This window comes from Bombina bombina, chromosome 4, assembly GCF_027579735.1.
Source record: "Bombina bombina isolate aBomBom1 chromosome 4, aBomBom1.pri, whole genome shotgun sequence".
NCBI classification, from domain to species: Eukaryota; Metazoa; Chordata; class Amphibia; order Anura; family Bombinatoridae; genus Bombina; species Bombina bombina.
In genome coordinates, this window is record NC_069502.1 from 869,184,986 (window position 1) to 869,204,090 (window position 19,105).

The window sequence follows — 19,105 nt, forward strand, 5'->3', positions numbered from 1 at the left end:
GTATATTTATAAAAGGTACAACTCTATACATACATATCATTTTGTCCGTGGCAGTGTCGGGGTGGCTACAAGCGTGACGTCAGTAAAACTACCACCAATAAAAACGTCACTGCAAAATCCAAACAGAGCGTAGGATCAAGTGACTACGTAATCACGTCACATTCTAAGGAAAAGAGACTGTTGAGAAAATGTGGGCGTGTCATACCATACTATTGGAGGACTGATACGGTATTAATAAAAAACATATGACAAACTAAAAATAGGAAAGTACATTTAAATGCGGTCTATGAAGGATTATAGTAATAATAAATAACATACAATCCTCCTAATAAAAATATATATATTTATGGAAAAATCGTCAATGGTAACACCTACAAATAAATATAATACGTCTAAACAATATATTTGTAAATAGAGGGGCTATTGTATTCCCATAAATTTTATTATAATAACAGGATGTGGAATCATGAGTATCGAATCTACAAAGTGTGAATATGAGTGTAGATGATTACAACAAAAAAGATGATAAGTGCTATGTGTCTAACCAAATTATAATAATAATATAAGGACTAAAATAAATCTAAAACCAGAGAAATATATACATATAAACTCCAGTGTACAAAGCAACATTATAATTAATTGAAAGCAGCAGAATCTATTACTTCGTTGAGACCTTTAGGGAATAGAGATTGAAACTTGTATATCCAAAAGGTTTCTCTCTGTCTTAATTTAATGTATCTATTATATTGGTGGGATGAGGGAATGTGCTCAATGGGAGTAATGTGATAACTACATGGTTCTCCAAGTTGTGTCTGCACATAATCTAGGTACACTATGGTTAAGTAACTTCTTTTTCACATTTCGCAAATGTTCGCTCCATCTTGTGCGAACTTTGCGAGTCGTGCGACCTAAATATTGTAGGCCACATTTGCATGTAAATGCATATATTACAAAAGATGTATTACAGGTAATACGACTTAATCCTGAATACCTCTCCAGTAACATTCGCAGTGACAGTAACTGTTTAAGGTGATATATTTGCACATAGAACATCTAGGGTGGCCACATCGATGAATCCCTAAAGATGTCTTGTTAGACGGCTTTCTCTTCATTTTTTTGGACATTAGAATCTTGCTTGGTGCAAGTTTTTGTTTGAGGGTTGGTGCCCTCCTGAAAGTCAATGATGGTTGATTTTCCAATACCTGTTTAAGAACTGGATCTTTTTGTAAAATGTGCCACTGTTTGGTCAATTATTTTTTAATAGCTCTATGATTGGAGTTATATTGGGTTATAAACCTTGGTTGGAGATAAACTTCAAATCCTTGTGTAACAGTGATATTTTTTGTAGTTGTTTTACCCTTAAGCATTAGAGTTCTATTACAATGGGGTTCTGAAGGTAATGTTTGTACATTTTTCAAGAAGGTAGACAGTAACAACTTTTTACATTTTACAAGCAACCACTTGAGACGTTGGAAAACAAACATTCCATTCAGCCAATTCAATCGAATTAGGAGAAATGGCAGCACTCTACAAATTTATGATGAACAATCGCCTATTCTAGTGGAAAGATTCCTAGCAAAGGGATATCCTCCTCTTATTAAAAGTAGTCAAGAGAGAGCTAGAGATCTAAATAGAACTCTAATTCTTAAGGGTAAAACAACTACAAAAAATACCACTGTTACACAAGGATCTGAAGTTTATCTCCAACCAAGGTTTATAACCCAATATAACTCCAATCATAGAGCTATTATAAAGTCATTGACCAAACATTGGCACATTTTACAAAAAGATCCAGTTCTTGAACAGGTATTGGAAAATCAACCATCATTAACTTTCAGGAGGGCACCAACCCTCAAACAAAAACTTGCACCAAGCAAGATAGTAATGTCCAAAAAAATGAAGAGAAAACCGTCTAACAAGACATCTTTAGGGATTCATAGATGTGGCCACCCTAGATGTTCTATGTGCAAATATATTACACCTAAAGAAAAATATTAATCCGAGGATTGATGAATTGTACACCTAGATAGCACTCAATCTGCTCGGAGATTGAGTGCTATCTAGGTGTACAATTCATCAATCCTCGGATTGATATTTTTCTTTAACTTCACAGTACACAGTACCTCAGCCCTTCACTATTATAGTGAACCTGGATTAAAAATATATATTTTGCATTGCAAGTTACTATATCCAGTGGATGATAGGCAACCCTAACTATATTACTCTAGTAGTGCCATTAGTATCTTGTCTTTTCTATATTACACCTAAAACAGTTACTGTCACTGCGAATGTTACTGGAGAGGTATTCAGGATTAAAAGTCGTATTACCTGTAATACATCTTTTGTAATATATGCATTGACATGCAAAAGTAGCCTACAATATTTAGGTCGCACGACTCGCAAAGTTTGCACGAGATGGAGGGAACATTTGCGAAATTTGAAAAAGAAGTTACTTAAAGGGACACTAAACCCAAATTTTTTCTTTCATGATTCAGATAGAGCATGCAATTTTAAGCAACTTTCTTATTTACTCCTATTATCAAATTTTCTTCCTTCTCTTGGTATCTTTATTTGAAATGCAAGAATGTAAGTTTAGATGCCGGCCCATTTTTGGTGAATAACCTGGTTATTCTTGCTGATTGGTGGATAAATTCATCCACCAATAAAAAAGAGCTGTCCAGAGTCCTGAAACAAAAAAGAAGCTTAGATGCCTTCTTTTTCAAATAAAGATAGCAAGTGAATGAAGAGAAATTGATAATAGGAGTAAATTAGAAAGTTGCTTAAAATTGCATGCTCTATCTGAATCACGAAACAAAAAAAACATAATTTATGTAAGAACTTACCTGATAAATTCATTTCTTTCATATTAGCAAGAGTCCATGAGCTAGTGACGTATGGGATATACATTCCTACCAGGAGGGGCAAAGTTTCCCAAACCTCAAAATGCCTATAAATACACCCCTCACCACACCCACAAATCAGTTTAACGAATAGCCAAGAAGTGGGGTGATAAGAAAAAAAGTGCGAAAGCATATAAATAAGGAATTGGAATAATTGTGCTTTATACAAAAAAATCATAACCACCACAAAAAAAGGGTGGGCCTCATGGACTCTTGCTAATATGAAAGAAATGAATTTATCAGGTAAGTTCTTACATAAATTATGTTTTCTTTCATGTAATTAGCAAGAGTCCATGAGCTAGTGATGTATGGGATAATAAATACCCAAGATGTGGAACTTCCACGCAAGAGTCACTAGAGAGGGAGGGATAAAATAAAGACAGCCAATTCCGCTGAAAAAATAATCCACACCCCAAAATAAAGTTTTAATCTTATAATGAAAAAAAAATGAAATTATAAGCAGAAGAATCAAACTGAAACAGCTGCCTGAAGTACTTTTCTACCAAAAACTGCTTCAGAAGAAGAAAACACATAAAAATGGTAGAATTTAGTAAAAGTATGCAAAGAAGACCAAGTGGCTGCTTTGCAAATCTGATCAACCGAAGCTTCATTCCTAAACGCCCAGGAAGTAGAAACTGACCTAGTAGAATGAGCTGTAATCCTTTGAGGCGGAGTTTTACCCGACTCGACATAAGCATGATGAATTAAAGATTTTAACCAAGATGCCAAAGAAATGGCAGAGGCCTTCTGACCTTTCCTGGAACCGGAAAAGATAACAAATAGACTAGAAGTCTTTCGGAAATCTTTAGTAGCTACAACATAATATTTCAAAGCTCTAACTACATCCAAAGAATGCAACGATCTTTCCTTAGAATTGTTAGGATTAGGACACAATGAAGGAACCACAATTTCTCTACTAATGTTGTTAGAGTTCACAACTTTAGGTAAAAATTTAAATGAAGTCCGCAACACCGCCTTATCCTGATGAAAAATCAGAAAAGGAGATTCACAAGAAAGAGCAGATAACTCAGAAACTCTTCTAGCAGAAGAGATGGCCAAAAGGAACAGAACTTTCCAAGAAAGTAATTTAATGTCCAGAGAATGCATAGGTTCAAACGGAGGAGCTTGTAAAGCCCCCAGAACCAAATTCAAACTCCAAGGAGGAGAGATTGACTTAATGACAGGTTTTATATGAACCAAAGCCTGTACAAAACAATGAATATCAGGAAGATTAGCAATCTTTCTGTGAAACAACACAGAAAGAGCAGAAATTTGTCCTTTCAAAGAACTTGCAGACAAACCTTTATCCAGACCATCCTGAAGAAATTGTAAAATTCTAGGAATTCTAAAAGAATGCCAGGAAAATTGATGAGAAGAGCACCAAGAAATGTAAGTCTTCCAGACTCGATAATATATCTTCCTAGACACAGATTTACGAGCCTGTAACATAGTATTAATTACGGAGTCAGAGAAACCTCTATGACTGAGAATCAAGCGTTCAATCTCCATACCTTCAAATTTAATGATTTGAGATCCTGATGGAAAAAAGGACCTTGAGATAGAAGGTCTGGTCTTAATGGAAGAGTCCAAGGTTGGCAAGTAGCCATCCGAACAAGATCCGCATACCAAAACCTGTGAGGCCATGCTGGAGCCACCAGCAGAACAAATGAACGCTGTTTTAGAATCTTGGAGATCACTCTTGGAAGAAGAACCAGAGGCGGAAAGATATAGGCAGGATGATACTTCCAAGGAAGTGACAATGCATCCACTGCCTCCGCCTGAGGATCCCTGGATCTGGACAGATACCTGGGAAGTTTCTTGTTTAGATGAGAGGCCATCAGATCTATTTCTGGAAGACCCCAGAATTGAACAATCTGAAGAAACACCTCTGGGTGAAGAGACCATTCGCCCGGATGTAACGTCTGGCGACTGAGATAATCCGCTTCCCAATTGTCTATACCTGGGATGTGAACCGCAGAAATTAGACAGGAGCTGGATTCCGCCCAAGCAAGTATCCGAGATACTTCTTTCATAGCCAGAGGACTGTGAGTCCCCCCTTGATGATTGACATATGCCACGGTTGTGACATTGTCCGTTTGAAAACAAATGAACGATTCTCTCTTCAGAAGAGGCCACGACTGAAGAGCTCTGAAAATTGCACGGAGTTCCAAAATGTTGATGGGTAATCTCACCTCCTGAGATTCCCAAACCCCCTGCGCTGTCAGAGACCCCCATACAGCTCCCCAACCTGTCAGACTCACATCTGTTGAGATCACAGTCCAGGTTGGAAGAACAAAAGAAGCCCCTTGAACTAAACGATGGTGATCTGTCCACCACGTCAGAGAGTGTCGAACAATCGGATTTAAAGATATTAACTGTGATATCTTTGTATAATCCCTGCACCACTGGTTCAGCATACAAAGCTGAAGAGGTCGCATGTGAAAACGAGCAAAGGGGATCGCGTCCGATGCAGCAGTCATAAGACCTAGAATTTCCATGCATAAAGCTACCGAAGGGAATGATTAAGACTGAAGGTTTCGACAAGCTGAAACCAATTTCAGACGTCTCTTGTCCGTCAGAGACAAAGTCATGGACACTGAATCTATTTGGAAACCTAAAAAGGTTACCCTTGTCTGAGGAATCAATGAACTCTTTGGTAAATTGATCCTCCAACCATGTTCTTGAAGAAATGACACAAGTCGATTCGTATGAAATTCTGCTAAATGTGAAGACTGAGTAAGTACCAAGATATCGTCCAAATAAGGAAATACCACAATACCCTGTTCTCTGATTACAGATAGCAGGGCACCGAGAACCTTTGAAAAAATCCTTGGAGCTGTTGCTAGGCCAAACGGCAGAGCCACAAATTGGTAATGCTTGTCTAGAAAAGAGAATCTCAGAAACTGATAGTGATCTGGATGAATCGGAATATGCAGATATGCATCCTGTAAATCTATTGTGGACATATAATGCCCTTGCTGAACAAAAGGCAGAATAGTCCTTATAGTTACCATTTTGAATGTTGGTATCCTTACATAACGATTCAATATTTTTAAATCCAGAACTGGTCTGAAGGAATTCTCCTTCTTTGGTACAATGAATAGATTGGAGTAAAACCCCAGACCCTGTTCCAGAACTGGAACTGGCACAATTACTCCAGCCAACTCTAGATCTGAAACACATTTCAGAAATGCTTGAGCCTTCACTGGATTTATTGGAATGTGAGAAAGAAAAAAATCTTCTTGCAGGAGGCCTTACCTTGAAACCTATTCTGTACCCTTGTGAAACAATGTTCTGAATCCAAAGACTGTGAATCGAATTGATCCAAATTTCTTTGAAAAATCGTAATCTGCCCCCTACCAGCTGTGCTGGAATGAGGGCCGCACCTTCATGTGGACTTGGGAGCTGGCTTTTGCTTTCTAAAAGGCTTGGATTTATTCCAGACTGGAGATGGTTTCCAAACAGAAACTGTTCCTTTAGGGGAAGGATCAGGCTTCTGTTCCTTATTCTGACGAAAGGAACGAAAACGATTAGCAGCCCTATATTTACCTTTAGAATTTTTATCCTGAGGTAAAAAAAATTTCCTTTCCCCCCAGTAACAGTTGAAATAATAGAATCCAACTGGGAACCAAACAATGTATTACCTTGAAAAGAAAGGGAAAGCAAAGTTGACTTAGAAGACGTATCTGCATTCCAAGTTTTAAGCCATAAATCTCTTCTAGCTAAAATAGCTAAAGACATACCTGACATCAACTCTAATGATATCAAAGATGGCATCACAAATAAAGTTATTAGCATGTTGAAGAAGTTTAACAATGCTATGAGTATTATGATCTGACACTTGTTGTGCCAAAGCCTCCAACCAAAAAGTGGAAGCTGCCGCAACATCAGCCAAAGAAATAGCAGGCCTAAGAAGATTACCTGAACATAAATAAGCTTTCCTTAGAAAGGAATCAATTTTCCTATCTAAAGGATCCTTAAAGGAAGTACTATCTGCCGTAGGAATAGTAGTACGTTTAGCGAGAGTAGAGATAGCCCCATCAACTTTAGGGATTTTGTCCCAAAACTCTAATCTGTCAGATGGCACAGGATACAATTTCTTAAACCTTTTAGAAGGAGTAAATGAATTACCCAGATTATTCCATTCCCTAGAAATTACTTCAGAAATAGCATCAGGGACAAGAAAAACTTCCGGAATAACTGTAGGAGGTTTAAAAACCGAATTTAAACGCTTAGTAGATTTAGTATCAAGAGGACTAGATTCCTCCATCTCTAATGCGATTAAAACTTCTTTAAGTAAAGGACGAATAAATTCCATTTTAAATAAATATGAAGATTTATCAGAGTCAATATCTGAGACAGAATCCTCTGAACCAGAAAAATCATCATCAGAAACAGACAAATCAGAATGATGATGTTCATTTAAAAATTCATCTGAAAATTGTGAAGTTCTAAAAGACCTTTTACGTTTACTGGAAGGAGGAATAACAGACATAGCCTTCCTAATAGATTTAGAAACAAAATCTCTTATATTAACAGGAACATCCTGAGTATTAGATGTTGATGGAACAGCAACAGGTAATGGTATATTACTAATGGAAATACTATCTGCATTAGCAAGCTTATCATGACATTCATCACAAACTACAGCCGGAGGGACAGTTACCACAAGTTTACAGCAGATACACTTAACTTTGGTGGAACCAGCATCAGGCAGCGTTTTTCCAGAAGTAGCTTCTGATTCAGGGTCAATCTGAGACATCTTGCAATATGTAAGAGAAAAAACAACATATAAAGCAAAATCTATCAAATTCCTTAAAAGGAAGTTTCAGGAATGGGAAAAAATGCCAATGAACAAGCCTCTAGCAACCAGAAGCAAATGAAAAATGAGACTTAAATAATGTGAGAAAAAAGGTGGAGACAAAAATGACGCCCACATTTTTTGGCGCCAAAAAAGCCGCCCACATTATTGACGCCCAAATGCTTTTGGCGCCAAGAATGACGCCACATCCGGTGACGCCGACATTTTTGGCGCAAAACGACAAAAAAAAATACGCAAACACGAACAACTTCCGGCGACAAGTATGACGCCGGAAATGACAAAGTCATTTTTTGCGCCAAAAAAGTCTGCGCCAAGAATGACGCAATAAAATGAAGCATTTTCAGCCCCCGCGAGCCTAACAGCCCACAGGGAAAAAAGTCAATTTTTAAGGTAAGAAAAAAATGTCTTAATTCATATGCATTATCCCAAATAATGAAACTGACTGTCTGAAATAAGGAATATTGATCATCCTGAATCAAGGCAAATAAATGTTTAAACACATATATTTAGAACTTTATATAAAAGTGCCCAACCATAGCTTAGAGTGTCACAAAAAATAAGACTTACTTACCCCAGGACACTCATCTACACGTAGTAGAAAGCCAAACCAGTACTGAAATGAGAATCAGTAGAGGTAATGGTATATAAGAGTATATAGTCGATCTGAAAAGGGAGGTAAGAGATGAATCTCTACGACCGATAACAGAGAACCTATGAAATAGATCCCGTAGAAGGAGACCATTGAATTCAAATAGGCAATACTCTCTTCACATCCCTCTGACATTCACTGCACACTGAGAGGAAAACCGGGCTCCAGCCTGCTGCGAAGCGCATATCAACGTAGAATCTAGCACAAACTTACTTCACCACCTCCATGGGAGGCAAAGTTTGTAAAACTGATTTGTGGGTGTGGTGAGGGGTGTATTTATAGGCATTTTGAGGTTTGGGAAACTTTGCCCCTCCTGGTAGGAATGTATATCCCATACGTCACTAGCTTATGGACTCTTGCTAATTACATGAAAGAAAATTGGGTTCAGTGTCCCTTTAACCAGTGTACCTAGACATTATGTGCGGACACAACTTGGAGAACCATGCAGTTATCACATTACTCCCTTTGAGCACATTCCCTCACTCCACCAATAGATACATTAAATTAAGACAGAGAGAAACCTTTTGGATATACAAGTTTCAATCTCTATTCCCTAAAGGTCTCAACAAAGTAATAGATTCTGCTGCTTTCAATTAATTATAATGTTGCTTTGTACACTGGAGTTTATATGTATTTCTCTGGTTTTAGATTTATTTTAGTCCTTTTATTATTATTATAATTTGGTTAGACACATAACACTTATCATCTTTTTTGTTAGATTAAGGATATAAGAATATACCCCCCTTTTATTAGTAGGGCCACTTAGTAATCATCTACACTCATATTCACACTTTGTAGATTCGATACTCACGATTCCACATCCTATTTATTATAATAAAATTGATGGGAATACAATAGCCGCTCTATTTACAATTATATTGTTTAGACGTATTATATTTATTTGTATGTGTTACCATTGATGATTTTTCCATATGTATATATATTTTTTATTAGGATTGTATGTTATTTATTATTACTATAATCCTTCATAGACCGCATTTAAATGTACTTTTCTATTTTTAGTATGTCATATGTTTTTTTATTAATACCGTATCAGTCCTCCAATAGTATGGTATGACACGCCCACATTTGCTCAACAGTCTCTTTTCCTTAGAATGTGATGTGATTACGTAGTCACTTGATCCGACGCTCTGTTTGGATTTTGCAGTAACGTTTTTATTGGTGGTAGTTTTACTGACGTCACGCTTGTAGCCACCCCGACACTGCCACGGACAAAATGATATGTACGTATAGAGTTGTACCTTTTCTAAATATACATTTAAAACACGCATTTCCCCTTTAGATAGATCAGGTAAAATTCCACCACTCCATATTGATGAATATTAGTGATTGTTTACATTTACATATTTGCACTAGAGAGTTCATTCCTGATATGTTAGAGGCCACAATTGAACTCAGATTATAATCATTTAGGAACATTTTATTGCAGTTTATAAAATTGCCACAGTAATTCTTATACTACATATTCATATACTATACAAAGATTCCTTCTTAATGAGAAATATATATTATAAACGAAGGGTTAAAATGCTGAAAACCTACCCCTCAGAGGGAGATTCTCAGGTGTATGTTATTTTATAAATTGCATTAATTGGTAAGGTTAGAGCTAATTATTTTTTTTTTATCATTGTTATGTTATTTTTTGTTTCATTGTTCTTGTCTTCCTCTATAATGCACCATTTATACTAGCTCTCTTTTGTTTTGAGGGTGTGTATATTTTTGAAAAATTCTGATTGGTTAAAAACCAGTTAAATGGAGCATTACACAGGTGGGGAATCATCCTATGATTAAGTGCTGAATAGCACGAAACATGTCAGGACCTCGCTCCCCTTCCATGTAACCTTTTTTGCTGATGTGCTGTGCTGTGCTGCATTGCACTTTCTTGTGTGTATTTTTTGCATTTTTAACTTTAAGAATACTGTGCTTTAACTCTACTTTTTGGAGTGCTGCTAATCCTTGAACCAGTATTCTATGAAGCTTGCTCGGCTTCCTTCAGCTGGCACCCCGCCACAAGTACATTCCTTCAGACCAGCTTTTTGAGGACTGCAATTGGCTAGCTACCTACACACCTCCTAAGCTGTAGCTACGTCATCCCCCATGCACCTAGAGCTATTATCAGTATGTTTTATATGCTTGATGAAACAGCGTTGGTGCTGAGAAACGCGTCACATTTAAATAAGGAGGGTCACTTTATGCCCACCTTATGGTTCTTGATTTTATTGTTTTAAATAAATTCTATTTTTAACCTACATTGGAACCTTTGCTGAGTGCCATATTTTTACCACCTTCCAATCATCATCTCTGGGACCGGCTCTGCTCATTGTGGAGGTCTCTGTGGGTCGTTTGTTACTTGCCTGAGTTCTGTGGAGCTTCTCCTGTTGGCAATCCATACCAGCTCTAGTTTTAGAGCCAAAGTGTTCCTGTATACACGGTGGAGAGTCCAGCAAGCTGTGTTGCTGTTGATTACCCAGTAAGCGCCTAATAGCACTGTCTGAGTGCTCCACTAAAATGTGAGTACCCTGTTGTGGGTGAATATAAGCTGTTTTACCTGCCAAACTGGTACACACAAGAGCCTCTCTTTTTCTCCATATCTTTTTTTAAAGACTGAGATATGTGTGAGGTGGGAGTTTTTTTTTAGGGCTCTAGGGGTTTGGGAATCTTCGCCTCCTCCTAGAGGTAGAGAAGAGTAATTCCCAGGAGTAACGGATTGTGGATTCTCCCTACAAAATAATTATCTTGTATGAATGTTTAAATGTGACGCAAGATTTGATTTCCGAGAAAAACATTTCCCACATTCAGAACATGAAAATGATTTCTCTCCTGTATGAATTATCTGATGCATATTAAGAGTTGATTTATCAATAAAACATTTCTCACATTCAGAACATGAAAATTCTCTCTCTCCTGTATGCATTTTCTGGTGCACAACAAAATGTGATTTCTGAGCAAAACATTTTCCACATTCAGAACATGAAAATGCTTTCTCTCTGGTATGATTTTTGTTATGCCTAATAAGATTTGATTGATCAGTAAAACATTTCCCACATTCAGTACATGAGAATGCTTTTACTCCAGTATGAATTCTCTGATGCAAAACAAGACTTCGTTTTCGAACAAAACATTTCCCACATTCAGAACATGAAAATGCTTTTACTCCAGTATGAATACTCTGATGCACAACAAGATTTTGTTTCCTAGCAAAACATTTCCCACATTCAGAACATGAAAATGCTTTTACTCCAGTATGAATTCTCTGATGCACAACAAGATTTTGTTTCCAAACAAAACATTTCCCACATTCAGAACATGAAAATGCTTTCTCTCTTGTATGGCATTTTTTATGCTTATTAAGACTTGAATTTTCTGTAAAACGTTTCCCACATTCAGAACATGAAAATGCTTTCTCTCCTGTATGAATTTTCTGGTGCATAACAAGACTTGATTTATGAGCAAACCATTTCCCACATTCAGAACATGAAAATGCTTTCTCTCCTGTATGAATTTTCTGGTGCATAACAAGACTTGATTTCTGAGCAAACCATTTCCCACATTCAGAACATGAAAATGCGTTCTCTCCTGTATGAATTTTCTGGTGCATAACAAGACTTGATTTATGAGCAAACCATTTCCCACATTCAGAACATGAAAATGCTTTCTCTCCTGTATGAATTTTCTGGTGCTTAAATAAATATGATTTCCGAGCAAAACATTTCCCACATTCAGAACATAAAAATGCTCTCTCTCCTGTATGAATTTTCTGATGCAAGGTAAGCTGTGTTTTACGAGCAAAACATTTCCCACATTCAGAACATAAAAATGCTTTCTCTCCAGTATGAATTTTTTTATGCCTATGAAGAGCTGATTGAGCAATAAAACATTTCTCACATTCAGTACATGAGAATGCTTTTACTCCGATATGATATCTCTGATGCAAAACAAGATATCGTTTCCGAACAAAACATTTCCCACATTCAGAGCATGAAAATACTTTCTCTTCTGTATGAAGTTTCATGTGGCTTCTTTGATTTTGACGATTAAAACATGTATCTGTATTTTCCCCAAGACAAGGATTACTGCAGTTTGTAAATTCACCTGTGGATGATAAATACAATAGGAGTAATGTTATTAATTAATTACATTATTATTATATTTTGAGGATATTTTAACTATTCTAAATAAGTGCAGGCTATAACCACTACACATTTCCCCAGCTTCCTGCTAAGGCTTAAGGGCTGTTTACTACTAGACATTAAGGAATTTTTTTTTATTTCATAGCAAAATATACATAAAAAAAGCAATAAATCATGTAACAAAATATATTTTCCGACGTTCTCAGATCCTAATATTGTACAGATGTTACAAAATACACAAGAATCATGTATAAAAACACCCTACAATTAAGAAAAAAAACCCACCTTTCTTTTGTAAATCTGCTAACAGCTTAGTTTTCAAACACACCATCCGCCACTGCAGATCCAAAGTGAGGCTGTATGACGATGTAGAGCAATAACAAAACTAATCCATCCAAACTTAAGCCTAGATTACGAGTTTTGCAGTAACAGGGGTGCGGTGCTAACGAGCATTTTTTTCTCACCGCTCACTTACCTGCAGCGCTGGTATTACGAGTTTTTAGAAACCTGACGTTAAAAGACAAAAAGTGAGCGTAGAGCAAAATTTTGCTCCAAATCTCACTCCAATACCAGCGCTGCTTAAGTCAGCGGTGAGCTGGTGTAACGTGCTCGTGCATGATCTCCCCATAGGAATCGACGGGCAGAGCCGGCTGAGAAAAAGTCTAACACCTGCAAAAAAGCAGTGTATAACTCAGTAATGCAGCCCCATTGATTCCTATGTGGAAATAAAATTTATGTTTACACCTAACACCCTAACATGAACCCCGAGTCTAATCACCCCTAATCTTACACTTATTAACCCCTAATCTGCCGCCCCCGACATCGCCGACACCTACATTATACTTATTAACCCCTAATCTGCCGCTCCGGACACCGCCGCCACCTACATTATACTTATGAATCCCTAATCTGCTACCCCAACATCGCCAACACCTACATTATATTCATTAACCCCTAATCTGCCGCCCCCTATGTCGCCGCCACCTACCTACACTTAAAGGGCCACTGTAAGTAAATATTTTCTATGCCTGTTACTAACTAACTACCCCAAATACGCTTTTTATCAATAGCATTTCATTAACATATCTCTACCGTATATCAGAAATCTTGTCTGCAAATTTAATTGTTTTCCAAACCCACTCCGTGGGTATCCTTTGCTCTGTACCAATCCGTTTACAATACCTAGGTTTCAAAATGGCGCTTTAAACACAAAGTTATTGGTTTAAGTATTTTGAACATGCAGTGCTGAAAAAAGTGGGCAGGATAACGTGACATCATCGGCGAATAAAAGATATAACATTTAGAACATTATGAAACTTCGTTTTGGAGAAAATATAGGTCAGTAGGTTTTAATTAATGTTTATTAACTTTAATATGTTAGTTGTTTAGCTTAAAAATTATAACAGAAAGTAATCCTTTAACCCCTAATCTGCCGCCCCCAACGTCGCTCCACTATATTAAAGTTATTAACCCCTAAATTTAAGTCTAACCCTAACACCCCTTAACAAATATAATTTAAATAAATCTAAATAAATATTCCTATCATTAACTAAATTATTCCTATTTAAAGCTAAATACTTACCTATAAAATAAACCTTAAGCTAGCTACAATATAACTAATAGTTACATTGTATCTAGCTTAGGATTTATTTTTATTTTACAGGCAAGTTTGTATTTATTTTAACTAGGTAGAATAGTTATTAAATAGTTATTAACTATTTACCAACTACCTAGTCCTCCAGACGGGCAGAAGTCTTCATCCAAGCCGGGCAGAAGAGGTCTTCCAGATGGACAGAAGCCTTCATCCAGACGGCATCATTTATCTTCATCCATCTGGCGCGGAGCGGCTCCATCTTCAAGACATCCGACGCAGAGCATCCTCTTCATCCGACAACTAACACAGAATGAAGGTACCTTTAAGTGACGTCATCCAAGATGGCGTCCCTTAGATTTCGATTAGAATTCTATCAGCCAATTGGAATCTAAGGGACGCCATCTTGGATGACGTCACTTAAAGGTACCTTCATTCTGTGTTAGTTGTCGGGGGTTAGTGTTAGGTTTTTTTAAGGGTGTATTGGGTGGGGGGGGGTTTAGGTTAGGGTTTGGGCCTGCAAAAGAGCTAACTGCCCTTTTAAGGGCAATGCCCATCCAAATGCCCTTTTCAGGGCAATGGGAAGCGTAGGTTTTTTTAGTTAGTATTTTATTTGGGGGGTTGGTTGTGTGGGTGGTGGGTTTTACTGTTGGGGGTTGTTTGTATTTTCTTTTACAGGTAAAAGAGCTGGTTACTTTGGGGCAATGCCCTGCAAAATGCACTTTTAAGGGCTATTGATAGTTTAGTTTAGACTAGGGTTTTTTTTATTCTGGAGGGGCATTTTTTTAATTTTGATAGGGCTATTAGATTAGGTGTAATTAGTTTAAATATCTGTAATTTGTTTTTATTTTCTGTAATTTAGTGGGGGGGTTTTGTACTTTGGCTAATTTAATTTAGGTAATAGTATTTAATTTATTTAATTATAGTGTAGTGTTAGGTGTTATTGTAACTTAGGTTAGGTTTTATTTTACAGGTAAATTTGTATTTATTTTAGCTAGTTAGTTATTAAATAGTTAATAACTATTTAATAACTATTCTACCTAGTTAAACTAAATACAAACTTGCCTGTAAAATAAAAATAAATCCTAAGATAGATACAATGTAACTATTAGTTATATTGTAGATAGCTTAGGGTTTATTTTATAGGCAAGTATTTAGTTTTAAATAAGAATAATTTAGTTAATGATAGGAATATTTATTTAAATTATATTTAAGTTAGGGGGTGTTAGGGTTATGGGTTAAAATATTTAATATAGTGGCGGCGACGGGGGCGCAGATTAGGGGTTAATAAATGTAGGTAGGTGGCAGCGATGTTAGGGACGGCAGATTAGGGGTTAATAATATTAAACTAATGCTTGCGAGGCGGGAGTGTAGCGGTTTAGGGGTTAATATGTTTATTATAGTGGCGGCGATGTCGGGGGCAGAAGATTAGGGGTTAGTAAGTGTAGGTAGGTTGCAGCGACATTGGAGGCGGAAGATTAGGGGTTAATACATAAATAAATATTCCTATCATTAACTAAATTATTCCTATTTAAAGCTAAATACTTACCTATAAAATAAACCTTAAGCTAGCTACAATATAACTAATAGTTACATTGTATCTAGCTTAGGATTTATTTTTATTTTACAGGCAAGTTTGTATTTATTTTAACTAGGTAGAATAGTTATTAAATAGTTATTAACTATTTACCAACTACCTAGTCCTCCAGACGGGCAGAAGTCTTCATCCAAGCCGGGCAGAAGAGGTCTTCCAGATGGACAGAAGCCTTCATCCAGACGGCATCATTTATCTTCATCCATCTGGCGCGGAGCGGCTCCATCTTCAAGACATCCGACGCAGAGCATCCTCTTCATCCGACATTGGAGGCGGAAGATTAGGGGTTAATACATATAATGTAGGTGACGGCGGTGTCCGGAGCGGCAGATTAAGGGTTAATCAATATAATGTAGGTGGCGGCGATGTCCGGAGCGACAGATTAGGGGTTAATAAATTTATTATAGTATATGCGATGCGGGAGGGCCTCAGTTTAGGGGTTAATAGGTAGTTTATGGGTGTTTAGTGTACTTTGTAGCAGTTTAGTTATGAGTTTTATGTTACAGCGTTGTACATAAAACTCAACTACTGCCTTTCAAATGCGTTAGGAATCTTGGCGGTAGAGGGTCTACCGCTCACTTTTTGGCCTCCCAGGACAGACTCGTAATACCAGCGGTATGAAAGTCCCATAGAAAAAAGACTTTACAGAGTTTACGTAAGTCGTTTTGCGGTAAGGCCAAAAAAGTGTACGGGGACCTTAAACCTACAAGACTCGTAATACCAGCGTGCGTAAAAAAGCAGCGTTAGCACCTGTTAACGCTTTTTTAGCTACCGCAAAACTCGTAATCTAGGCCTTAGCTAGGTGCAGGCTGTAAAAACGGCCAGGAGCACCGAAAAACATAATTTATGTAAGAACTTACCTGATAAATTCATTTCTTTCGTATTAGCAAGAGTCCATGAGCTAGTGACGTATGGGATATACATTCCTACCAGGAGGGGCAAAGTTTCCCAAACCTCAAAATGCCTATAAATACACCCCTCACCACACCCACAAATCAGTTTAACGAATAGCCAAGAAGTGGGGTGATAAGAAAAAAGTGCAAAGCATAAATATAAGGAATTGGAATAATTGTGCTTTATACAAAAAAAATCATAACCACCACAAAAAAAGGGTGGGCCTCATGGACTCTTGCTAATATGAAAGAAATGAATTTATCAGGTAAGTTCTTACATAAATTATGTTTTCTTTCATGTAATTAGCAAGAGTCCATGAGCTAGTGACGTATGGGATAATGACTACCCAAGATGTGGATCTTCCACGCAAGAGTCACTAGAGAGGGAGGGATAAAATAAAGACAGCCAATTCCGCTGAAAAAAATCCACACCCAAAAATAAAGTTTAAATCTTATAAAGGAAAAAACTGAAAATATAAGCAGAAGATTCAAACTGAAACAGCTGCCTGAAGTACTTTTCTACCAAAGACAGCTTCAGAAGAAGAAAACACATCAAAATGGTAGAATTTAGTAAAAGTATGCAAAGAAGACCAAGTTGCTGCTTTGCAAATCTGATCAACCGAAGCTTCATTCCTAAACGCCCAGGAAGTAGAAACTGACCTAGTAGAATGAGCTGTAATCCTTTGAGGCGGAGTTCTACCCGACTCGACATAAGCATGATGAATAAAAGATTTCAACCAAGATGCCAAAGAAATGGCAGAGGCCTTCTGACCTTTCCTAGAACCGGAAAAGATAACAAATAGACTAGAAGTCTTTCGGAAATTCTTAGTAGCTTCAACATAATATTTCAAAGCTCTAACTACATCCAAAGAATGCAATGATTTCTCCTTAGAATTCTTAGGATTAGGACATAATGAAGGAACCACAATTTCTCTACTAATGTTGTTGGAATTCACAACCATAGGTAAAAATTTAAAAGAAGTTCGCAACACCGCCTTATCCTGGTGAAAAATCAGAAAAGGAGACTCACAAGAAAGAGCAGATAATTCAGAAACTCTTCTGGCAGAAGAGATGGCCAAAAGGAACAAAACTTTCCAAGAAAGTAATTTAATGTCCAATGAATGCATAGGTTCAAACGGAGGAGCTTGAAGAGCCCCCAGAACCAAATTCAAACTCCAAGGAGGAGAAATTGACTTAATGACAGGTTTTATACGAACCAAAGCTTGTACAAAACAATGAATATCAGGAAGATTAGCAATCTTTCTGTGAAAAAGAACAGAAAGAGCAGAGATTTGTCCTTTCAAGGAACTTGCAGACAAACCTTTATCCAAACCATCCTGAAGAAACTGTAATATTCTCGGAATTCTAAAAGAATGCCAGGAAAAATGATGAGAAAGACACCAAGAAATATAAGTCTTCCAGACTCTATAATATATCTCCCTAGATACAGATTTACGAGCCTGTAACATAGTATTAATCACAGAGTCAGAGAAACCTCTTTGACTAAGAATCAAGCGTTCAATCTCCATACCTTTAAATTTAAGGATTTGAGATCCTGATGGAAAAAAGGACCTTGCGACAGAAGGTCTGGCCTTAACGGAAGAGTCCACGGTTGGCAAGAGGCCATCCGGACAAGATCCGCATACCAAAACCTGTGAGGCCATGCTGGAGCTACCAGCAGAACAAACGAGCATTCCTTCAGAATCTTGGAGATTACTCTTGGAAGAAGAACTAGAGGCGGAAAGATATAGGCAGGATGATACTTCCAAGGAAGTGACAATGCATCCACTGCTTCCGCTTGAGGATCCCTGGATCTGGACAGATACCTGGGAAGTTTCTTGTTTAGATGAGAGGCCATCAGATCTATTTCTGGAAGTCCCCACCTTTGAACAATCTGAAGAAATACCTCTGGGTGAAGAGACCATTCGCCCGGATGTAACGTTTGGCGACTGAGATAATCCGCTTCCCAATTGTCTATACCTGGGATATGAACCGCAGAAACTAGACAGGAGCTGGATTCCGCCCATACCAGAATTCGAGATACTTCTTTCAAAGCCAGAGGACTGTGAGTCCCTCCTTGATGATTGATGTATGCCACAGTTGTGACATTGTCTGTCTGAAAACAAATGAACGATTCTCTCTTTAGAAGAGGCCAAAACTGAAGGGCTCTGAAAATTGCACGGAGTTCCAAAATATTGATCGGTAATCTCACCTCCTGAGATTCCCAAACCCCTTGTGCTATCAGAGACCCCCACACAGCTCCCCAACCTGTAAGACTTGCATCTGTTGACATTATAGTCCAGGTTGGAAGAACAAAAGAAGCCCCCTGAACTAAACGATGGTGATCTGTCCACCACGTCAGAGAGTGTCGTACAATCGGTTTTAAAGATATTAATTGAGATATCTTTGTGTAATCCCTGCACCACTGGTTCAGCATACAGAGCTGAAGAGGTCGCATGTGAAAACGAGCAAAGGGGATCGCGTCCGATGCAGCAGTCATAAGAC

General features: G+C 37.6%; 1 protein-coding gene across 1 annotated transcript in view; it reads right to left on the reverse strand.

Moving 5' to 3' along the window:
• The window catches only part of LOC128658024 (zinc finger protein 585B-like), a 192,202-nt gene that overhangs the window by 125,246 nt on the left and 47,851 nt on the right, over positions 1–19,105 (reverse strand). The window contains exon 5 of the mRNA XM_053712466.1: positions 11,270–12,484. Coding sequence (XP_053568441.1) covers positions 11,270–12,484 — 1,215 coding nt within the window. The remainder of the gene's footprint in view (positions 1–11,269; positions 12,485–19,105) is intronic.